The sequence below is a fragment of the Acipenser ruthenus genome, chromosome 26 (assembly GCF_902713425.1).
Source record: "Acipenser ruthenus chromosome 26, fAciRut3.2 maternal haplotype, whole genome shotgun sequence".
In the NCBI taxonomy this organism is placed as follows: Eukaryota; Metazoa; Chordata; class Actinopteri; order Acipenseriformes; family Acipenseridae; genus Acipenser; species Acipenser ruthenus.
The window spans coordinates 8360497-8385438 of record NC_081214.1 but is presented as its reverse complement, the minus strand read 5'-3'; the positions used below and the strand labels follow the sequence as shown (position 1 = coordinate 8385438).

Genomic DNA, 24942 nt, shown 5'->3' with positions numbered 1-24942 from the left:
TGGCCAGATAGGATAGGTGTTTGTAGGCTGCACACTGTTACAAACTTTACAAGAGCTCTTGTGAAAGGCAATCAGAAAGGAAATGTATAGAATGTAGTATAAGGCACTGTACGATAGAAGCTGATATCCACTCCACAAGTCAGATTGCTTACTGGCTGCTCTGAAGATCAGCTTGTATCTTACACCGCACCTTGTACTGTATACACTAGCCACCGCTTACACCGTCCAGGGTTATTTCAGGCAGCTGTTTATATCGGACAAATAGCGTTTGCCATTCCCATTGATTTCAATAACAAAGGCATCGTTTATACCATGTCAAGCATGCCATATTTCGGGCAAACTCAGCTGTTTGGATCTCGTTATGTACCATTCACATAGATTTAAATAACAAACACACTGCTTATACTGTAGTAATCGCTCTTACTAATCCACCAATCAGCTGTTTTCACCTCGTTACCTTACCATTCACATAGATTTCAATAAAAAAAGGCGGCACTTTACTGTATCTTAACAGATCGATCAATCAGTTGTTTGCACCTCGTTACTGAGCGATTACCCGTGTACTGTACCTTGGCTATTTAATCCCTGTACGCAGTGTCAGGTTTACAGTTTTGAAAAACAGCACTGACTTCAACAGCAAGCATGGCTGGAAAGAGATGAGCATCAGCATGAAAATTCAGTTCAAATAACATTTCTCTGTAAATACTGTGTGCTTGCTAAAGCATGCATGGAACTGTCAGACAGCAAACAATGCAACGTTGCTTCAGAAAAGCTGGGGTTTCTGTAGTTGAGGAGGAGAGTTCTGACAAAAATACAACCAAAACTGAAACTCTTGACAACACCAGAGGGGATGTCAGAGGAAGAATTCTCAGCTGTGTCACCTTGGCGACCAGGCCGCTTTGCCTGAAACAGACACCGATGACAGAAGCGTGCGTGTTTTTAACACTGTGGCGTGCTGTGGAGCAGCATCCCTATATAAAGCCAAACTGGAATTTTTTAGAAAACACTGACAGTTTGCTGTCCATACTTGCAAAAACAGACCGTCCAGATGCATGTCACAGTTCTTAGCTGGAAACAATTTGCAGTAATGTAGCCTACCTGTACTGTACATTTCTGCACTTGCACTACTTTTGTGCACTTACTTTTTATTACATTGTGGCAATGTGCCCCGCCCCTGTGTGCTTTTCTGTATTGTATGTTGCATGTGGTGTGTTAATGTTGGTGTATAGGCATTGGTACACAGGATATAAACAGGTCTGTGTTTCACGTGTGTTTGAAAATGTATAATTGTATTTAGGCACGAGGATGGCACATCACTTCACGTGCATTTAAAGTATTTAATATGTGAGCACGAGGTTGCACATAATTAATTCACGTGCTGGGATTCAAGTGAATAATTAATTGGTAATTGAATCCCGGCACAACAGTATATATAGATGCACGTTTTACTCACTCGGGGTTGGGTGTTCGGTGAGTAGTGAACGGAAGAGAGAGGAGGAGAACTAGAGAAACAAAAAGATATCAATTGCTGTTGCGTGCTGGTAGGACCAGCACGATACTTGTTTATTTAAACTCACCGTGTTTGTTTGTGTGTCTGTCCGTGCACCGTTTGTTAAGTGTTAGTCCGTTTTCTTTATCTGATTTATTTTGGCGTAAAGTGCCATGTCCTGTCTTCTGTTTGTTTAAACCTTTTATTTATAATAAACCGCGCAACAGCGCTTTCATCATTTCACCTCATCTGTCCTGTCTCTGTGTATTCATTTCCTGGATCTGACGGCACCACTCAGCCAGCCGTGTGACATACATTCATAGGTTTTAATATATATATATATTTTTTTTATTAGTGTAATGCTTATCTTATTAAAGATTTTTAACCGCTATTCCCACCGTTATTATGTGGGAGTTTATACCGTCTATCGCTTACTGCGGGTGAATCACGTTAACACAAACGCACCCGTTCTAAGCAGTGGCGACCTCTATTATTTTTGTGTAATATATAGTTAAAAAATTATAATTATACAGTATATCTAAATTCACATCGTTTCCATCTACTATAATCTGATACAAAGACATTTCCAATGGCTGTTTCACATCAATACCAGGGTCTGCTTTATTTGATAATGTTTTTAGTTTCAGTAAAGTCAGTGACTGGTTTAGTAGCTCAGTCTTTAAGAATTGCAGTTCAGTATAATCCAGTTGGATTACTGTATCTTGTATAAAATGCATAGCAGCCCCCCTCTTGTGTGGGCTCCTCAGTAATGCAGGGGTTCCCCTGTGTTTCGATCGGCAGACAGTTTGGAAGCGAAGCTCTCCAGGATCGACTTGGCCAACACTCTGAGAGAGCAGGTGCAGGATCTCTTCAACAGGAAGTACGGTGAGGAGAGGGGTGGGGGCAGTGCTCTGACTGCACAAGGGAATTGGATATACATTGGTTGGTTGGTCTTTGCTTGTATTTTATACTTTGGAATATGCAGATAAGACAACACTGTACAAGTAAAAGTTGCTGCTACTGCCTGTGGTGTAGCTCATTTTCACTTCAATGGTGCAGCTAGAGCCGGGTCACAACACAGTGATCCCACACCTGCTGGAAGCAGTTTCACACAGCATTGCACACTTCTCTGTACATCCCTATTAAAATATGCAAAATAAAACTGAAAACGATCTTCAGCACAAGAAAAGCAGGACCAAGGCTAATGCCAGTAAGAGCATGCTCTACATTGTTTTCAAATCCATTTCCTCATCTGAGCGTTAATGGCATTTATACAGATATTTCCAAGACACGGACAGTAAAAGTACTTTCTGGTTCAAATCCAACATTTGAAACTAGAGCCCTTTTCAGAAAACAGGAGTTGGTTAAAAAAAGGCTTTTGTCAAAGTTTGATATTTATGAAACTGTTCTCGACTAAAGAAGCAAGTGGAACAGGGCTGAGACTGGGCACGAACCCTGCACACTACAAGCAAGAATCTTAACCACAATGCAAGAGAGCCGGGCTCGTCTGCATTCGTGATTGTAGAGCTTTGAACCTGATCTCACCGACGGGACAGAATCCCACAACACTGCCCATTACACAGGCAACAGTGTAGTTTCATAAATATCAATCTGGAGTCCATTTAGTTCTAACGAGTTTGTTTTTTAATTTGCCCATGGCCCAGGTGAGGCTCTGGGTATTAAGTACCCGGTTCAGGTCCCCTACAAGCGGATAAAGAGTAACCCGGGCTCAGTGATCATCGAGGGCCTGCCCCCTGGGATCCCCTTCAGGAAACCCTGTACCTTCGGCTCCCAGAACCTGGAGAGAATCCTGTCTGTCGCTGACAAGATCCACTTCACCATCACCAGGTAGGGGGCGCCGTGGAGCTGTGCAGCTGTGATGCACTCCAGCACAGAAGAGCAGGCTCATTGAAAGTATCCCGAGTGACTCACCTGGTAAAGGCACGACCTGTGGTGTGCAGGGGGAGTCATACAGTCAGGGGTCCTTCAGTACTCTTGAGCTGTTTTGTGGAATTAAGCGTTGTAGGAATTAGACATTCTACACTGGAGAGAAAATGGGGAGAAAATAAGTACCTGGAGCTAAAAAATAAACGTATATATGTGAAGCACAATCATTCTTAGGGGAATGGAGAAAGGAATGAGGAAGGCTGTTAGGATTCTCTAGACAAGCTCAAAGCAAATTCCTCTGGGTGAAAACTGATAGAGAAAAAATATAACACTGGAGCAACAGAGCCCAGATTGCAAACACCATACAATAGAAGAGACATGTAGAAAGCAATTAAAATGATGTTTACTCTTTAATAATATTGTGTTCAACATTTATTGATGACTTATCTTGACGTCTTTTCTGTGTATCTTTTCAACAGGCCTTTCCAAGGACTTATCCCAAAACCTGGTAGGAAGCCATTTTTTTTATTATTATTATTATTATTATTATTAATTTCTTAGCAGACGCCCTTATCCAGGGCGACTTACAATTATTACAAGATATCACATTATTTTTTACACATTATTTTTACATACAATTACCCATTTATACAGTTGGGTTTTTACTGGAGCAATCTAGGTAAAGTACCTTGCTCAAGGGTACAGCAGCAGTGTCACCCACCAGGGATTGAACCCACAACCCTCCGGTCAAGAGTCCAGAGCCCTAACCACTACTCCACACTGCTGCCCCATTTTTTACTTTTGTGTGAACGTAGCTGCCCTCTGTGTGCCGGGCTGACTAGATAATGTGATGAAAGAATTACTGTACACGTTAAAGAAAGAGGAATATGGAGTGTTTATATAAGTCTATGTCCTAGACTCTCAGTTATTTTTGTTTTTCTGAATGGAAACGATGCCAATGAATAGGAAACCACTTAATACTTCATTTTAAGTATTACTTGCTTATTTCTTCACTAATCTCGTTCCTCTTTCCTGCAGCTCCGAGGAGAATCACCTTGTTAAAAAAGGCCTACGCTTCCATAAGTGGTGAGTGCTGTTGTCGACACATCTTGTAAACCGGCAGGTAGGATCCTGATGTTGTGCAAGTGCCTCAGTGTGTATGCACACAAGTTATTTAAAAGCAGTGTCCCACAATCGTGATCACACTGGAATAGTATTCCTGGCTACATGTTTACTACATTACACTGTAATTGGCCTTCTGTGCCCTCTGCTTCTTCCGAAACCACATATGGTTGGCTTACCAGTTTGTTTACATTGTCCACAGTAGTTTTAGCTGCAGGTACAAACTTTCTGACTACAAAAGATGTTTGAAAACAGACTTCTGAGTTAACACTTGGTGGATGTGGTCCTACGTATGTAACATTAAAAGTGTTCCTCGTTTCATTTTCATCACAGAAGATGAAGAGGTGAACCGGATGGGAGAGAAGGTGATTCTGCGTGAGCAGGTGAAGGAGCTCTTCAATGAAAGATATGGTGAGTTTATTTAATATTAATGCAGCATAGCAATTTGTTTTTGTTTTAAACAAAAATAATGTTCAAGCGCAGAGTCAGACGCCTATTTGCGCAATTATAAATCATGAAGCCGTTCTCAGCCAATCAAAACACCCGATTTAAAAAACCTAAGACATGGATAGCGGCATTAACTATGTATTGTGTTATTTTCTTTGAATTAACGTGTGATTTTATAGTAATGTAAGATGTACAGTTGACCCTGTCTCGTACAATATGAGTGTCTTATAGTTGTTGTGGATGTGCAAGCGGTTCTGTCACACATTAACTTAAAAAATATAGTTGAGCCTGTCATGTCCGATCTTGCAAGATACAATCCCCTCTAATAACCGATGGGCCTCTGGCAGGTCTCATTTACACATGCTGCTACCAGCTGAACGATACTGATGGAAACTGATCAGTGCACATTTTATTGTGTGTCTAAAACAGTAAATTCAGCTCTTAGCAGGACAGAATGGATTCAGGACAGAAGGGATTAAAATAATTACTTACTGTTAAAAAGCTGAAACTAGATTCTTCCGCTGACCTCCAAGCCAGTCTGTGTTTGTGTCCACGCTTTTTTGTTGTGGTTTCTGTCTCAGGTTAACAGACAGGATGCAAAAAAATAAAGAAATAAATAAACTGATTACTTTGGCATAGACTGTTTTAAGAACACTGTTTTGTAAATTGCCGAACAGTGTTTTCCGATCATTTCCACTGATTCTCTCTGTAAAGGTGCAGTGCCGTACTTTGGTGTTTTAGACATACTAATCTACCTGACATTTGTTCATTTATAATGCCCCAATGTTAATAAAGCAACTACAATATAGTGTAATGACTCCCTCTGAGATCAGATATTTGTACATATCCGATGGACGCCTGGAACCAGTTAAATCGTATATGACAGGTTCCACTGTATATATGTATGTGTTTTAACAGTGGTAGAAACCTACTGTACGTGGAACTGCATTGCAATGAAACTTTTACTGGGGCGGCCAACCTGATTGTAACTAATCTGGCCCCCTGCGTTCCCCCTCTCCTCACTCAGGTGAGGCTCTAGGACTGGACCGGCCAGTCTTGGTTCCCTACAAGCTGATCCGGGGCAGTCCTGACTCCATTGAGGTTTCAGGACTGCCAGAGGAGATCCCCTTCCGGAACCCCAACACCTATGACATCACCCGTCTGGAGAAGATCCTGCAACACAAGGAGCAGGTCAAGATGCTCATCAAGAGCCAGCTACAGTGAGTGGAAACAGCCACCAGGGGGCACCCCCATCCACACACACAGGGCAATCTGTAGCTAAACAACTATAAAACAGGCCAAACATTGATTCCGAGTTCCATACACACACTAGCTGTGGGTTCTAGTGGAACTCTCTCTTGTCTTTTAAATGTCTACAAAAACGAATGAAATGGCAGACTTTCACATTGAAGAAATTGAAAAAAAACTTCTAGTGGAAATGTTTGTCATTACATATATTTTGTTTATTTTAGTATTTTCTAAATGTAGCGCTATTAGTGTTGTTTTATAGTTATGACTATCTTTAATGTCTGAATTTTTTTTTCCCCAGTTTTGTGACTCAGTGTCAGAGTTAATACTGAAGGACAGAAAGCCACACCTGTATCAGCAGTAAACAGTGTTGAGCAGACAGCAACTGAAAGTACACAGACTTCTTTATTTATATAAATGTATCTACAGAATGTAGAGTCAGTGGTACTTGTTTGGTGGCAGGGATGACTCGGTCAATTACAATTCCAACAGGTTTTATTTGCCTGGTCAGAACACAGACCATTCAAAACACACAAAGCAAATATACAGACTGTCATTAGCACATAATATCTGAACTATGCAATAACACAAATAGAAGTTCCAAGTGCTCTGCCTGTTGTAGACATTTTCACCCATGGAAAAGGATGAGGGTTGGGTAATGTTGATATGGGGCAGTCTTTCACGTGTGCATGTGGACCGGAAGGGGTTACTACGACCTGCAGAAACTAAAATACAATGCCTAATGTTTCTTCTGTTTGGTTCACAGGCCTTTTGCAGAAATTTGCACACAAGCACCCAAAACAGGTGAGATACGTTGGGTAGATAAAGAATTACAAAAGTTCACAAAGCTTTAACCCAAGGGCTGTTTTTTGGGTTTGTTTTGATGGATTAAATAAATAGTGCTGTTCATAAAGCTTTTGTAGACTGGTGCTGTCTTTATTAACAACATTCTATACTTTTTCTTTAGAATGAACATATCTGGGAATGTCATTTATTTATACTTTTATGGCAGACAACATGGTACCTTTGAGTTGACGGGGGGGGGGGGGGGGTAATTGCAATTTTCAATTTTGTTTCTTGTTTCCATGACAGCGAAAGAAGGCTCTGCCCACAAGCATAAACGGAAGAGGCTTCCAGATGGAGGCAATGTGCCCGCCTCCTCGGGGGTGGAGTCAAGCACAGCAGCCAATCAGATTCCTGTGATGGTAAGGACAGCAGTTATCGTATATGGACAAGCGAGTATCTTAACCACTGTGCAAAAGAGCCAGGCAACACAAACTGCAGTCAATTCAGTTAATACCAGTTTCATGGGACCAGCAAAACAGTGTGTCTCATCAGTAATTCTTATTACCAGGGATTTGAAGCCAAAGGTATGCTGTGAGTTTTTATTGACATTACACAGAGATGAAAAATCTCTGCTGATTGGTGGTTTTCAGCTTTTATTCAGTCCCCCAGATCTGGGGGGGGGGGGGGAAATGTTCCCGATTTGTGTAAAATAAGACACAGTTTCATTAAGGCAATTGTTTTTACATTACGTGCCCCGTTGGTGCTTGCAGACAGCTGTCTTGGCAAGTTGCTATTTCATTGGTCCACAAACAAGTACAGTGAATTAAACCGTTATGGTGCAGTTATACAGTACACATTGCAGGAAATGGGAAAACGAAAGGAAGGTGCTGGCGAAAAATTAAGATAAGGTTAAATGCTTTTGACAGTGATTTGTGTTTCCTTTTCTTCCACAGCAGTGGCCCATGTATATGTTGGACTACAGTGGAGTGAATGCCCAGGTGCCTGGGCAAGTGAAATACTAGAAGCCCAACACAGGGCAGCATATTAACACAAGGACAATTGAGAAGTATTTATGAATAGCAATATATAACCTGTTGCTGATGGATGTCTGTGCCACTGAACAAACTCAACTGGAAGAAAAGTACCATGGATCTGGGGACTTACTGCAACATGTTAACCAGTCAGAACAAAGCTACAGCTGCATGCTTCACCAGGCTGGGAGACAGTGAGGGCCGGACAGGAAAGCAATAGCTTTCATTGTCACATGAAACCTCCTCCTTACTTTACATCCTTATGGTCAGAACACTTAGGTTCTTGGGTAAAGTAGACATGCCTTCTTCAGTGTTATGAGTTTTTAGTTAACCATTCAAACATTGTAGGAATATCGAATGATATCTGTATATGAAAGAATGGTTCAAGTCAAGGAATTCCAGGAAGAAGTAGACCAGAGACTGTGTGATGCACATTGCAGCTCCAGACTGATGTAAAGTGAATAAGAAGCAGGTGCTTTCTCATTTTTTTAAAAGTTAATAATGTTCATTTCTTAATAAGCAGTTATAATTATGTTAAGAATCATTTTCTTAAGTAAATAATTGTAAAGTGAAATTTGCTACACACAGACTACAGTGTGCGTATCGGGACCCTGTGGCTGTATATGCTAATATTAAACAGCTTCACCTTTTAGTGGTGGTACATTAGGTGTGAATACCACCTAGTATTACCCGTACACCTACTGGAGATGTGAAAAGGTGAGAAATACAAATGTTTTTATTTCTGATGTATAAAAACACCACCACGTATACGGCTAAACTCACAACACTGATGAAAGCATTAGCTGACATTTTGGTCTACTTGAGTTACATATACTAGTTTTACCTCGGATTGATTTCAAGGCCAGTAGTCTGTGAGTTAACTAATACCAAAGCTCAGGCACTGATGTGCGGACATGGCAAAGTCATTACACAGCCACTCAAACACATACTGTTACTCATTGACTGTGGAGGGCAGCTGCTGGATCGAAGCACATTGTCTCTGAACTGGTCAAGTCTGTAATAGCTGGAGAAATTGTAGTTGGGTAATAGCTACACTCTGATTTAAATAACTATGAATTAATACAATAATGAATGTACTCATGTACACACGCGGTCTTCACTCCCAATTTAAAGACATTACATCTCACTGTAGCCCTCCTGGTGATATTGTCAGCAATCTTATTTACATCTAGATCTCTGGTAAGGTCTTGATGAATATTAGAGTAAGTAGCGGAGTTCTGATAAATATAGCGTTCCACGTCCCCATGTGTTGCTACAACTGTTTAAATAATGTGCCTGTCATTTTTCTTTTCATTGTTAACATCCTGAACACTTTTTTTACACTTTAGAACTTTAAAGTCTGTTTCAAAGCTCTTTTCAAAATGTCTGCTCTAGTGCACTGGGTTTTGAGATGAGTGATTTTAAAAATAAACATAACAAGTGCTCTGGCTTTTCTGTTCCGTACCACATCATGGATCGTTATTGCTGTGTTACCTGTTTGACAATGTGGGCAATAATCCTGATACTATCAGTGCACTAGAGCAGACATTTTGAAAAGACCTTTGAAACAGACACTTTTTACACTTATAACGGTAACATAAATGTACAAGTACATTATTTAAACCTTAGCAACACGTGGGGACATGTAGTGCTATATTTTTCGGTACCCCAGTACTTACTCTTTAAGGACAGCAAGATTATTCAGTCTGTAACTCAGATGGATTTACCAGTGAGCAGGAGGATGATGGGAAATGTAGTTCTGAGAAGTCCATGTGGGTACATGTGAAGCCATCTTGAGGCAGGGAATGCAATTTAAAAGTTTAAAAATGGTCAAAATGTTAAAAAAAAAAAAAAAAAACACACACCTCACGTAAACAGTTGTAGCAACACATGGGAACATGTAACACCGTAAAATAAAAAGGTCCTTATGTACCCTTTAAATTCTTCTAGGCTGGAGAATAAGCGTTCTGCAGCGCAGGGTGAAACAGGCGCAGTCAGAAGGATTCTTCAGTTTTTAGAAATACGATGACGTCATGAACACTGGATATTTTTCTGCTGAGTTGTATCCAAAACATGTCTTGATCGAAGTTTTAATCTGTGCACATCAAAGTAATTTGTATAAAACTCCATTACTTACTCAACTTTACCATTTTACTTTAACAGCTATAATAGTTGTGATTGTGAAGCATCCACACTACAGTTTGACAAAACTGTACTAGTATGGACTGAGTATGACTCACTATCGTTTTATAGTTATAGTTATAAAATGCCAAAAACACGTCAGTTATGTTGATGACAGTTGATGCTTGCTGTTTTTAAAAAGCTGCTATAAGGATCCCTAAGCTGACTACTACAGTACTAGCAATGGTAGCATCATATTGGATTAGGCTTGATACAGTAGCACTGTGCCTGGTACAGATATCATGGCACAGATGCCATGGTACTGCAGTGGATTAACAGGGTGTATTAATTCATATCGCTAAAATCCTACTGATATTTGAACATGTGAATGACTGGGGGCCCATTCTAGAAACAGCAACCTCATACCAATGGTGCTACCTCTGGCTTTTAGTAAAGAAGTGGTGTATAGCCATTGAAGATCACTTGGTAAGTTAATTTTGAAAAAATATGTATCTAATTCAGTTTTAATAAATGATCAGAATTTGGAGAGAAGCCAGTGCTCCTTAAAGATATATGAATAGTGAAACTCAAGAAGACTGCAGATTCTAATGCTTTTAATTGAGGGCCCGTGAACCACACTCAGAGAGAGAGAACCTCAGTCCTGATCTGAACACCCCCTGCCTTCCTCCCATTCAGTCCAGGGCCTCTCTCAAGCAGAGGCTTGACCATTGCACCTAACTGAGTCACAGTTTTCTAACGAACAAACCAAATGCATTTCATTTTGTGACCTGAGCGTTCTGCATGTACAGCATTCCTCAATGTTCATCAGCACAGCACCGGTAAGTCCTGGAAGATTCCTCAGCGTGATTGGTTGTGTTGCACATAAACTGTAATCAACAGATTATATTGTGATAGTGAAATAACTAGAATCGGTTATGAATGTAATTTATGTATAAAAGAAGAGAGACCTGTATATTCTAACCTGTAACATTGCCTTTCACAGTTACTGGTATCTAGAATTTCTACGCTGTATTCTTGCCATCATGGCCTTGGAAATAAAATGTGTTGCCTTGCATTTTTATTTTTGTGCAGTCCTGTTTTAATTATTGATAAGATATGAACAAGGTATTGATTTGTGCGAAATTACCATAGTGAAAGAACTGTAAAGAATGATGAAGCATTTTTTAAATAAAAATAAAAAATATGGTAAATATATAGTATAACCATGGGGAAAGGAAAACTTTATAAGGGTGAACTTTTATAAGGGTAGCACGATTAAGTGGGCTGTGTGTTATTTTGAAAATCCTACACCTAACATGCCTATTGATTTCGGTTACCAGATTTCCAGTGTGAAAAACTGGGGAGTTTTTTTTTCCTTCTTCAATTTATTAACAGTATATAATAACATAATCATAATTTAAAAATTAAACATGGGTTGGATTTATTGCAGACCATAACAGCTCGTTGTTTTCTTTCTATTGTCATCTAATCGTAACATGTTCTGTGTACAAAAAACAGAATAGAAAAAATAGATCAGCTATTACCGTTTAAACATGTGATATACACATAACCAGAATTATTAAACAAATAAGCCATATGATTGTTTGTTTATTTTGTTTTTGAATGGCGCTGATAAGTTGTTATCTTGCTGAGCACAGCACACTGTACAGTTTTGGGAATGTGAATAAGCAAAAGAGGGATGATTTAGCAATGTTACTGTTTCCTGACCGGGGCATTAAAATGAAGGCTGAAAACTGGGACAAAACCAGTTTTCCCGGGATGTCTGGTAACCTTAATGTTGATGAAATAGCAGAACCAATGGAGGATATGCGAGCAGCAGTCTTTTTGCGGCTCTTTATTACCAAAGTCTACTGCCATTCAGAAACTCCCAAAACATTGATAGGAGTAGTTTTAACATCTGGGCTGAAAACTTCAATAATAGTTTAGGTAAAGGAAAAATGTGTTATATTTAGAATTTGTTTTGTTGCCAATATAAAATCACGGCCAATTACTACATATAAAAGCTGAACACTCAGTAGCAGATATTATTACATGATCATACGACATTGGTGCGATGCAGTCTTGGAGTTATAGTCCAGAACGCTTGTAAAAGCTATTTAATCGGGTTTCTTCGTCCCCTTAGAGGACTACAACTCCCAATATGCATGGCGCGTATTCCTCCTCGCGCGAACTCCCGTAACGTAACGCTGAACAATAAACGGTGGGGAGCTCGATTCCTGGACTGGGTTAGAGTCAAGGAGGTGGAGGAGGTGAGCGCAAATATTTACATTTAAATCATAATAAAATACTTCAAAGAAAAAAACACGTTTCACACCACAAATTGTGGAGCGCACGGGAAGCCAGTGACTTGCTCACTTGGGGATTTTGTGACGGTTTTTTTTCTTTACACAACCTGGTCGGGTCCTGTTTTATTCATTGTGGTGTGTGACACTCCGAGTCAACAGAACACAGCTGCCGAGACCGTGCACAGCCGTCAGCAAAAGAGCGCAAACTCAAAGTAAGTGAAATCCGTAGCTTTAAGTAGTGTGCATGTGCCTGTGCTAATAATGTCTGCATAAAAGTTGGTTTTCTTTTCTTTTTCATATGTGGTTTAATTATTTACTTGTTATAGAAGCCCTTCCAATAAAAACATTATAATGTTTGCAAGCACTTATTATTGTTTTAAATGTGTTGTTATTATTATTATTATTATTATTATTATTATTATTATTATTATTAGTCGTAGTTATTGCTTTGCTGAGGTTGCGGCTGAGGAGCAGCCTGGACGGTGACTCGCACACCATCTCTTTCACCGCAGTGTTTGTTTATCATGAACAGATACCAATATTAAGAAAACCACAGTCCAGCGCAGTGACACAGACTGTCATTGCTTTGATTCTGAGGAAAGCGAGAGGAGCTCCTTAGGAGTGTAGCGGGGGGCACGTCACCAATGAACTCGGTTTAATAACATGCTGTTTCAAAAACATTGTGGAGAAATGTGTAGCTCGCTGTACAGCTAACAGCTGCAATAGAATCCAGTTTCTCAATACTGGGACTGACAGTTTTCTGGTTGTACTGTTCCAGTCTGTGTGAGGTGTTATTTTTTGCTCCCAGTTGCAAGTGGAAGGACACAAAGCTTCCTCCAGGCGTCTCTCTCGGGAAGGCGGAGGGATATTACTGGCTGCACACTGGGAGGCTGGTTCGGTCTCCTGTCTGTGTTGTTGGGCCGTTTCACAAGTGGTTCCAGGCCTTAAGAAATGTAGCAGCATTATCCATCGTGTTTTATTGTTTTTTTGGATGTATTATAATTGGTTTGTAATGTCTGGGGTAATTGCAACAATGTTTTCAGAGAGTTGTGAAAATAAAATAAAAGCAACGTGGTACAGAACATAAACCAAAACAGTGCACTCAAGTCCAAAACATAATATCCCTCGGAATGATGGCATGGTGGTTTAAGAAAATAAATATCTTAATACGTGAAAGAGATCCATATGTGCAGTAAGAAATATGTGCCAGATATATTTTTAACAAGTAAATATATTTTGCAACCCCCTTCTCAGCTTCTTAAATTAGTCAAACAAATTTTTCCTGGGTCAATCTCATAATGTAACAAAACGATTAGGTCAATTATCCATCATTCTATAGTCCCCATGTCACTGTCAAGATAGTCTCAACAATATGGCGTTTTCACTGACTCCATGAAAGATTTACAATTCCCAAAACTTAATGACCCTAAGCATGGGAACCAGTGAGGCTGAATTATGAAATGGGTGTAACTTGCAGAACAAAATCCCAGTGAACCATCTGATTTTCATAGGGGGGTGAGGGGTGAGGGGTATCCCCCTTCCTAAGAATATTGTGGACAATAATTGATTAATATAACTTGCAATTTGAATTAAGAACCCTTCAATGAATGGAGTGTACATACAGTCATATGTTGATAATGACAAACATCAGTTTTTTTTAAATCCCCCAGTTTAATCTACTTTCTACCTTTCATATGCTTATTCAGACTCGTCTTGTGCTGTGCACTGAGGCCGGGAACCAGCCAAGACTAACCTTAAATCGACTCTTGCATCTAAGTTTTATGTGCGGGTTGTACAATGACTCGGTTTTAATGTCAATTTGCGGGTCACTTGGGTTTTCTGGATTTGCCATATGTACCTGCAGAACATACAGTATTGTCAAGTGTGTTTCTTTAAGTTCACAAAATGGAGATTGTACAGCGAAACTGGGTGGGAACACCGTTGTGATTTTAGTGTGTGTTACGCAGGCCCGCATGACAGATCGGATGGTGTGCCGTGTAGGCATTGTTTATGCAAGTCGGGTGCACTGAACTCCGCCTCATACTCTGCACAGTTGTCCATTGCACTGCTGGAGATTGAGGTGTCTTACACACTTTCTGCAGGACCCACCTCTGTCATTGTTAAAATGCACTGTTATGGTGTACCCCCTGCTCAAGGCCATTCACAAGGTGGCATTTAAACCTGCCATTTTCAAAATACGTGAAAAGTTAATATACCTGAAAAAAATGGAATTCGTGTTCTGTAGAGTCATTTACTTTCTTGTCTTCATTATCAGTGCAGATAATCGTATGGAGGTGTGGTTCCATTAGTACGCCTTGCTGAATGGCTGTATTACAGCCCTATATGCAAGAGCATGTGCTGACAACTAGGCCTGTCTTTCTTTTATTTATTTATTTATTTATTTATTTATTTGTTTATTTATTTATTTATTTATTTATGTTTCTGTGTGAATCTATGTATTTTAAGGAACCTGCCTGGAGTCTGACAGTGTTACCTGTCCAGTTGATTTATTTCTTAGAGACCCGACAGTCTCTCAGTGTAACAATACTGCAGGTCAGTGTATTCTAACCAAAGCATCTCGACTGGCTTCGACTCTCCAAGGGGCTTCCCTTCCTCCTGCTTCTGGTGAGGACAGGTTGGCATGGAAACCAGGGCAGAGTGTTAAAGGCACAGGGAATCCACACCCACTGTCTCTGAGGGATGCAGCAATAGCAATATGTGGCTGGAGCTCTGTTTAAATAGCACGGGTAGTAAAACGTTTAGCTTTTGAAGGTAATTGTCTTTATTTGGCCCGTGCTGCTTATCCCCCTCAAACTAGGGTATTGTGTTTTGCTATATCTTGAGAATATGTGATTAAACTTGGTCTGGACATTCCAGTTCTGGAGAGTATCAGGATCTAGCTGCATGAGTATGTGCTGCTGATGAGCTGGGTAGTGAGATCTCCAAACTCCTCAGTGATAGATGATGCAGCTGCATTTATTAAAGTGTTACAAAACAGTGCCCATATTCAAGGCTGAAGACATATTTTTTCAAATTGGTGTATAGTTTCAATTCTGACATGGTATATGCCATACAGTAGATGTCTGTAGTATTTTGGATTCAGTGTTAGACATTTTAGTTTTATTTTTGTATTTAACTTCTTTAGTATGTGTAAGCAGGGGTTGTGATTTTAAAATTAGGGTTAAATTAGGGTTAAACCCAGTTTCATTCAAACAGTGTAGGTATTTACCTGCTGGATCCCTTCATTCATGTTGTGTAGCTGTTATACATCTTGCATATAAATCGGCATCCTAAACACATTGTTTAACCAGGAAGAAATTGAAGAATAAAACCCATAAATCAGAAGTACGATTTGTAAGCCACTGTAGACCGTTGCTGCTGCTGCTGCTGCTGCAGTTCTTCCCACTGAATCACCCCGTGTCTCTCTTGTTTTTCAGACATGGCACAGACAGGGATCCCTGCCTCCGTGCCCCCGGAGCTGCCCTCCTCAGAGAGCCGCTTGGTAGTGACGTTCCTCATGTCTGCCCTGGAGTCCATGGTAAGTAGATTTACACACAAATGACCAAAGACAAAACAAAAATGCTATCTCTCTTCCTTAACTGGTATCTTTTTGTTTACAAATGCTCCCCCGAGTAGAACCTGTCCTATCCAATTCTGTAAGACAGTGGTTTTCAGCCTTTTTTTGTTGTTAAAATGTACCCCTGCTGTCTGGAGGTTTTAGCTCTAGTACACCTTTACAATTTTCGATCTACTGAATGGTACCACAGTTGCAACAGAAGGCAGAATAATCTGATTAACAAATGTATTTATTTATTTTCCTGTTTTATTTAATATATAATTTGTCACAACAGTTTGGGACTGACAAACTTCTATTGTAGGACAGAATACCAAACAGTAGGCCAATTCTTAAAACATTTAATTACAAGTCTTACACCTTTATAATTACCCCCAGGGGTACACGTACCCCCAGTTAAAAACCCAGCTGTAAGATACGATATGCTCTATTAACCGATGGATGTCTGATCAATGCACATTAAAAAAAATAATAATAATTTACTTTGGTAAAAAATATTCCTTTGGCATAGACGGAGAAAGCACAGTAAGAACTGTTTTTAGAATACAGTTTTGTAAGTTGCCAAATACTGCATTGCAGTGCTTTGTTTTGCAATTATTTTCACAGATTTTCTTTGACAGCATACATGCAGTACCGTACTTTGGTGTTTTAGACACACTGATGTACCTGCCATTGTTAATTTCTAATGCTCCAACATTAATAAAGCAACTACAGTACAGTACAAGGACTCCCTCTGAGATGGGATGTTTTCACAGATCCAATGGGCCGCTGGAACCAATGAAGTTGTATGTGACAGGTTCTACTGTAGTAGAATGGGTTTCTTATACATGACTTATAATACTTTTCACAGCTGGATGACATGTGTAACACGTAGCCCCAGAGAGCAAACTTCAGTACATTACAGAAGAGCAGTTGAGGAATCCACAAGCATGTTTTTATTTTCAGTATATTTTTTCATAACTACTTTATATGTGCTACACTCGAGAGTACAGATTATAACATCAAAGTATCTGTAAAAAGTAGCCTGGCAATAAATGTAGTCTGATAAGGTTTGATTGTATATAAACTAGTGCTGGAACGAACACAGGATTTTCATGTTCGTACATTCGTTCATAATTAAAATATTCGTTCGGATATTTGTTAGTTTTCAAAAATTAATAAGCCATTATATTGCTCAGAACGCAGGTAGGGGCAGGCTGGCGTGGCCCCTGTCTGTGTGTGCCTTTATTTTACAGTAGAAACATATCCCAGGAGTAAAGAATAAGTTGTGTAGGCCTTACTTTACCCCAGTGAATTAGCTACAGAACAAAGGATGCCAAATAGCAGTTCAGATCAAACGTTGTTTTGTTTATTCCCGAAATAAATAGTACATAAAGCTGACACCGCATTTTATTTATTCTTTACTTTTTTTTTTTTTTTCATTCCTTGCCATTGCCGTTTCTTCACAGTAAACAGTGGCCACTGACACATTTTCATAAAGTAATAACTTGAGGTTTACTTGTACCTTTTTGTATCTGAACAAGCAAACAAAAACTGAAATTTAACTTTAAACACTTCAAATAAAACAAACTTGAAAATGGTTGTAAAATTAAGGGGTGAAAAAAACTCACCGTTTTGGTTCTCGTTTATTACATTCCACATAACAAAGTCGCAACAAAAATATATAATATATATAAAATCTATATAAAAATGACTACACAACATTTCTTGCAAGTTGGGCACTGTTAAAGCATTCAGAATGACATGCTTGTCTTTTTTCTGTCTCATGAGATTCTGACTCACTTCACTATGCGTGCTCGCATAATCTGGTTTGTTTACTTTTTTTTACATTAATATTGCATATCAGAGCTCCTTTTTTTTATTTGCCATTTTTGAAACTGTCGTGCAGCTCTGGTGCGGTGGTAAATAAGTGCAAGGTATTTTTGTCATTTCTAGTTAAATACGAACATCTGATTTTTGTATCCGAATACATGTCAAAAAATATTTGTTTGGATATTTGTCCCAGCACTAATATAAACTGCCAAAACTTTTAAATAGTGTCCCTAATATAGTCGGATTCCCTACTTCGTGTGGGTAGTCCAGAATTATTACCGTATACATTGGTAGAACAAAATATAATACATAGCAGTCGTTCTTTATATAATGTAGTATGAAAGGGGCACTGGAAAGAGTTTTATAGTGGCTGAGCTGAGCTTGGAGGCTCGGTGGCTTCCCATGTGTAAATACCTCCACTTCACCCCCCTAGCCAGGGCTGCCCATGTGTAAATACCTCCACTTCACCCCCCTAGCCAGGACTTCCCATGTGTAAATACCTCCACTTCACCCTCCTAGCCAGGACTGCCCATATGTAAATACCTCCACTTCACCCCCCTAGCTCAGGGTACAGATCCTGTTTGTGTGCAGCATGCCTGCTCAGATAGCTGCCCTGTGTTACCGTGTTCTTCCCTTCCACAGCTAGCAGATAGGGCTTCTTTGTAATGGAGTGGAAAATCCCTCCCTAACATGACAAACACACCATCTCCCTTGTGTAGAAAAAGTGAAGAATATTAGTCAGATTTATTATGATTTTTAATACTGGGATGTCTAAGGCATGTATAACAAGCCTTGCTGAGCTGCAACATCTTGCATAAAAGATGTCCTGTGTGCTGCAGCAGTATTACACAGTAACGTCAGTAAATGCTTGCATTACAGCAGTATAGAGAAACCATCACACACAATCTTTGGAGGCAACTAGATGTAGTCAATTGTGTTTCTCGCACTCTGAAAAGTCTAAATTTTAAACTGTCTTGATGTGATCAGCTTGGTAAATCAACCCAACAAGTTGTTCACAAGCTATACGGTTCACAAGCTTTTGTGTACAAAGTTATGTGAAAGTAAGCCTGTGTTTCATTCATGGACCTTGTCTTGAGTGGGACTTCAGTTACAAGACACATACTATTCATTCAGGATGTTCCACTCAGCTCCTTGTAACAAAGAGTGCAGGTGAAACCACACGATTAGAGTTAGATACAGAACACTTATAAACTTGCAGTACAAAGTTGTAGGTTAAAAAAAGGGTTAAAACTGTAATAAATTCAGAACTAACTTGTGAGTGTATGGAAGCTAATGTCTGAGCCCATGGAGAAGTTAACACAATTAAATGCAACAGCCTAGGTGAAGGTTACTGGGTCCGTTCCCTTTCAGTGGGTAACATCAGTGCGTGTTGCTGTTACAGTGCAGAGAGCTGGCCAAGTCGAAAGCAGAAGTGGCCTGCATCGCCATGCATAACACTGAAGTGTTTGTGGTCGGGACGGAGCGGGGAAAAGCCTATGTCAACACAAGGAAGGACTTCCAGCAGGACTTTGTGAAGTACTGTAAGTTACTGTGATCTGAAAATAAAATGGTTTGCTGTTCCCAAATATTTACATATATCTTCAAAACAAACAACATGAACATCCTCCTAATATTTTTAACACGAAAAAGAAAGCAGAAATATTGGATTGGACTCTATTCACAAAACATTAAGGGCCATTTTATGGTAGGTAGATACAAGGTTGGTTCTTTTGCTTTTGAGATAAATTCAAGGTCATAGGAGTAGAACAGAGGATCTCATTTGGAACAGTTACACTTCCCAAGGTGTCAGATTTCGCACACACACACACACACACATATATATATATATATATATATATATATATACTCTGAGCACACTCTTAAACTCAGGGGAGACGTTCAGGAGGACATAAAGATGTTTCGGACTCCTGTAAGTGGATCGTTCATGCACTGGGCTTGCAACGTATCCAGATGACTTTTAAACATTTAAAAAAATGACACAGACTCATTTAATTTGAAATTAACGAATCAGAGCAGTAGTAGTGCTCTTTTTAGTTTATTAAATGCTTTAAAAATGGAGCAAGTGGTTGCAAGCCAATTTGGATCCCTGCTAATAGGCAGCCTGGGCATTTCCAGTGCCTTTACAGGTTTAACAGCATTAGTACTTCAATACAGTAATACTCATGGTTATCATATGCTTAGCCTTAAGGCTATACAATGCAAAAAGCTAAAGCGCACACAGCTACGTTCCAGAACATTCACCCTTTGCGGTCCATTTATTCAGCGCGTCTCAGGCGCTTCAGGTCCTTGTAGTTAGCAAGTCGTGCGATACTTGACTGGGGTTTTACCTTGGTTATTATAGGATTTTCCCTCCATTGAATACATCAGGAGTCCCAATTAAATCTGATCATCAATCTGCCTTGAGTTAATGAGAAGGATCAAGTCAACTATTTTTCTAAAACTAATTGGAGTTGCTCAACAACCTTCCAAATTAATTGGATATAACTTCTTTCCAAAAATATTGCCACATGATCTCATAGCTTTTTTTTTTTTTCAACCCCTCCTTTTTCTAAAAAGTCAGGTGAATCACAGTTCACAGGATCCTTGCTATAATACCTCACAGTACAATACAAGTTTATATGTGTATTAAAAGAGATGCTATTTTATGTATTTAACATCATCTTTCTATGTGATTATATTAACCTGAGCCTAATATATTCCCTCTGAGCAACATATCTCATCACCGTTTCAGTTTAGTTTACTTTCATATACATTAACAAAGTATGGAACAAAAAGACTGTAGGGGTCAATGACAAGCCTTTGAATAAGCATACAGTGGTTAGTTCAGTTATTTCCATTTAAATTTAAGCTATAATAAAACATGTTAAATACAATAGCCTTGTATTAACTTGTACCAAAGTTAGACCAAACCTGACCCTTCTCTCTGTTTCTAAAAGTTGCCTGCACAAGCAGGTTTCAGACACCCTGTTTACTGGCCAAGGCTAGTGTTTTAATTAATATGAAGCTCCACTGTAAGCGCTTTCCAAATTCACTGCATGAAGTCATTTTTGGCTTGCAAACATTATCCCAATTAAAATCACTACCAATCTGATAAGGACTGATACTGTAGATGACTTTTCTATTTTAAATCAAATGCTCATTTCGGCTGCCAAGTGTTCATTAATTTCTATGATATCATGAAGAGAGTTAATTTTGAAAGACCTTGGATTCAAAACTGCTGACGACCAGTGAATCTCGCTTTTAAGAGCCAACACGAATCCTGCTTGGAGGTGCCAAAGACTAAACCTTATCTTTTGAAGGTCTAATGCCCTTCCGGAATTATACTGTGTGTCTGAGACAAACATTTGATTATTTCACTTTTAAACTCTACCGTTTTCCTGTAAATACCTCTGTTTATTACTGCAGGAAAACCTTTATATAAGCTAAACATTTATATTCTTTAGTTTAATTGCTATTGTAATGTTTGAAAGACTTTTTGTTTAGAGAAACTGAACTAATTAAATTAATTAAATTAAATGAACATTATCTCAAATGTGTCATAATAGGTTTGCAATATTGTTAGTGCCATGCTTCTTTTGTAATAAACTTTTAATATGTTCTTTCAACAATTTAACTTTAAATGGTATTATAAGATGTACTTCTATTTAAGTTACTTCAGTATAACAGCTGCTCCTAGAAATTGTAATATTATTTTACTCCACTGATAAATCTTTTAAACTATTAATGGAAGGTCCAGTTATTTATATCTAAATACATCATTAATATATTAGAATGTCATAGTGTTATAGTGACAGAACTAAGTCTGACCACCTTCACTGTTCATACAAAATCCAGTTAAAGCAGGTTTTAAGACAACCTCTGCTTTTTGCCAATTTTATGGTTGATTAATATGAAACACTATCGTAAGCATTTTCCAATACTCATTATTTCAAACCAATATCTAACTTATATTAACACGTCCTACGCTTTCCGTTCCCATCTCTTCCTGCCAGGTTCTAATTCATTTCTGTTATATATAGAAAATGATTATTGTAATATAAACTCCTATCTTCTGTTATCCGAAAGGTATTTCGTTCGTTAATATTAACGAGATCACTCATTATATAGAGGATCTTGGCTGTTAAATCGCTGACCATCAGAAAAAATCCTCGCTTCATCGGCCAACACCAATGAGTCATCTTCAACACTGCCTGTACTACAAGCAGGTGAGAACGAGGTTACAAATCGGTTCACTGTAAATGTAAAGTTACAGTTTATACTTTAATTGATTTTATAACATGTAGTTCTAATTCAAATATGTCAATATAGCAATCTCTTATAAACTGCAATTCTATTTTACTTCATTGATATACACAGAAGGCAAGAAGCTAATTTTTAAATATTAATATTAATTGAATATTTAAACTTAGGACTGCTCATACATTTACTTAATGTTATTATATTAGGTTTCTTATTTATTTAAATACTTTTGTTTTTTCTTACTATAATCAAACCTAGTTCGATTGCTTCTAGCATATTTAACTGTGCTCCATAGATTCTGCCTTTCTGCTCTCGCTGGATCAGAATGCTTTGAGACTCTTGAGTCTAATTAAAAAGCCTGATAAGGGTTTCAGCAGGCCAGTCTGACCTTCAGTGCAATGAACTCCTTCTCGCAGGCCTTGCACAGATCTGCTAATAATATTTTCTACTGGTTTTATATTCTTTAAAACACATTACAGTCATTACAATATTTGTTGCAGTTTCACAAATGTTCAATTTGTTTCCCAAAGATCAGCCTGCTTCCAGTAGCTGTGACAGTCTTGGGTCAGTTTCTGCTCTCAGTGAGTCAGTTTCTGCTCACAGGTGTGGGTGAGTCTTTAAAAGCCTGATACCTGCAAAAACTTAAATCTTGTTAGCTTCCCATCATCACTGGGAAAACCTCAAATAAATTAAGCTGTTTCTATCTTAGAGCCAGACATCTCTGCCACATATACCTTGCACTCAAAAAAGATGCTTGCACTTTGTACAAGGGAAGACGGTTTTAGGGTCACTCCGTGACAACGGGAATAAGTAATCTTTTTAGCTGCAGGTACTATAAAATGAGATATGAAACATCTGACCAAAATAAATTGCTGTTTTAGTAGTGACTATGTCCATATAAAGGATCAGATAACACTACTCTATCTCACAGAATTTATTTTGGGAGAAAAAAAACCCTTAGCAGTGCAGTTTCATGCAGCACATTCTATATTTGCAGGTGTAACAGAAGAGGAGAAGCTGACCAGGCTGCAGAAGTTGAGGTCCTCTTCTCCAGAATGTGAACCTGAGGAAGTAATCGACACAGAAGCTCTGGAGAAGGCAGTGGAGGACCTCTTCTGTATATGTTACGGTAATTGGCGGGGGTCCTGCAAGATACGATTAACCGGTAGACCCCTTGGCATGTGTCATTTACACATGCTGCTACCAACTGAATGGTACAGATGGAAACTGATCAGTGCACATATTTGGGGTTTAAAACAGTAAATTCAGCTCTTAGCAGGACAGAATTGCACTTACAGCATAAAAAAAAAAAAAAAACCCTGCCTGGATTAAATTGCCAAATAGTGTATTGCAGTGCTTTGTTTTGCAATCTTTCACTGATTCTTTTTGCATGGTAGACGTGCGGTACTTTACTTGTTCATTCATAATGCCCCATCGTTAATAAACCAACTACAAGGTAGTATAATGACTCTCTCTGAGGTGATATTTCCACATATACGATGAACACTGGAACCAATTCAATCAGATATGACAGGTTCTGCAGTATCTCTCGGGAGTAAATCAAACCTGCTACCCCATCAAATTACATAATAAAGAAAGGAGAGAAACACGCTTCTGTACAGTAGAATGTGTGTTTCTTGTTTCAGATATAATTTGTGCATTGGATTGCATAATATCTTTCTGATAATCCTTCATAAATGAATATGAATATTTTTGCTAACGAGTACATTTGAAGAAGTTTCTGTTTGGATATTTGACTATTAGTCCCAGGCCTGCACTAAGACCAGTATTGTCAATGTTGGAATCCTTGTTTCTCGAGTGATTACTCTAGCAAATGGGTTGGCGTTATTGTTGTGATCTGAAGCATGTGTCTTCTCGCAGGTAAAGCTTTGGGGAAGCCCAGTATTGTGCCTGTGCCGTATGAGAAGATCCAAAGCGACCCCTCGGCTGTTGCAATACAGGGTCTGCCGGACGGAGTCTGCTTTAAACACCCTGCAAGCTACAACATTTCAACCCTGAAACAAATCCTGGAGAGAAAGTCTCAGATCACGTTTGTCATTAAAAGGTGCTTGCTGTGTCCTAATCATTTATTTGCATGTTTAATTGGTTTTTGGGTTGCATTTGCGTTTACTTACATGACACTCTTCCATCATTGCAGGCCATTTTTGGAGGCAAAGAAAGAAAAAGGTAGGCTTTTCTATTGTATTTTAAATATGCTAAATATATTCCTGTTATCCCAACTTGTATTGGGACATAAATATACAATTCAATTTTATTTATTTAAAAGTGTAAAAAAAAGTATTTTGTTACTTATTAGCACTATGAATGTTATCACTGGCCCAGTTTTCTTGTTTAAAGATCCTTGGGTTCTTTGCTTGGATTGTATACATTTGCAGACAATGCTATAGATGGAAATGGGTTTCTGCATTGAGGCTGGAACAACACTCAATGACCCGGAGTAATTGTAAGATAATAAGTTGTGAACATCTTTGAAATAATATCCCAAATCAACAAAACTATTTTTTTTTTTTAAATGATTCCTGCAGAGGAGCAGGGCAGTAAAGCACCACACTGTGGAAGTGGTTCATGGTCTCCTAGCAAGTGAGTATTATTGGTAACTGCACTGTTTGCCTTTTTTAGCTTTAAGATGTGAAAGCAGGTTCTTGTTACCAGTATTTCAGTAAATATAGGAGAATCCAGGTACAGAATGAGGTCGTTTTACACTCTATACTGACATCAGATGAATGGAGAAAGAGAATTATACATAGCTAGTTGAAATGTGTTTAAATGTATGGCTTTTGTATAGTCTTGTAGATTATATTTTGTCCTGATATAGCCCCCTCTCACCCGGACTGGACT

The 24942-nt window shown here is 38.8% G+C and overlaps 2 protein-coding genes across 8 annotated transcripts in view; both read left to right on the top strand.

Annotated features, from left to right (window-relative positions):
• The window catches only part of LOC117430196 (general transcription factor II-I repeat domain-containing protein 1-like), a 44066-nt gene extending 32854 nt beyond the window's left edge, over nucleotides 1-11212 (top strand). For all 3 annotated transcript variants that reach the window (XM_059000763.1, XM_059000762.1, XM_059000764.1), the window contains 9 exons: nucleotides 2291-2374; nucleotides 3154-3337; nucleotides 3856-3884; nucleotides 4415-4462; nucleotides 4832-4909; nucleotides 5973-6165; nucleotides 6960-6997; nucleotides 7286-7398; nucleotides 7933-11212. In XM_059000763.1, coding sequence (XP_058856746.1) covers nucleotides 2291-2374; nucleotides 3154-3337; nucleotides 3856-3884; nucleotides 4415-4462; nucleotides 4832-4909; nucleotides 5973-6165; nucleotides 6960-6997; nucleotides 7286-7398; nucleotides 7933-8001 — 836 coding nt within the window. In that variant the 3' untranslated portion in view covers nucleotides 8002-11212. The remainder of the gene's footprint in view (nucleotides 1-2290; nucleotides 2375-3153; nucleotides 3338-3855; nucleotides 3885-4414; nucleotides 4463-4831; nucleotides 4910-5972; nucleotides 6166-6959; nucleotides 6998-7285; nucleotides 7399-7932) is intronic.
• A 1092-nt stretch (nucleotides 11213-12304) lies between these two features.
• LOC117430582 (general transcription factor II-I-like) overlaps nucleotides 12305-24942 on the top strand; it is an 80552-nt gene continuing 67914 nt past the window's right edge. For 4 of the 5 annotated variants that reach the window (XM_059001618.1, XM_059001617.1, XM_059001615.1 and 1 more), the window contains exons 1-7: nucleotides 12305-12649; nucleotides 15875-15975; nucleotides 19226-19364; nucleotides 23081-23212; nucleotides 23965-24148; nucleotides 24242-24270; nucleotides 24630-24684. In XM_059001618.1, the coding sequence (XP_058857601.1) occupies nucleotides 15877-15975; nucleotides 19226-19364; nucleotides 23081-23212; nucleotides 23965-24148; nucleotides 24242-24270; nucleotides 24630-24684 (638 nt within the window). In that variant the 5' untranslated portion in view covers nucleotides 12305-12649; nucleotides 15875-15876. The remainder of the gene's footprint in view (nucleotides 12650-15874; nucleotides 15976-19225; nucleotides 19365-23080; nucleotides 23213-23964; nucleotides 24149-24241; nucleotides 24271-24629; nucleotides 24685-24942) is intronic. The other variant, XM_059001616.1, reaches the window with a different exon arrangement.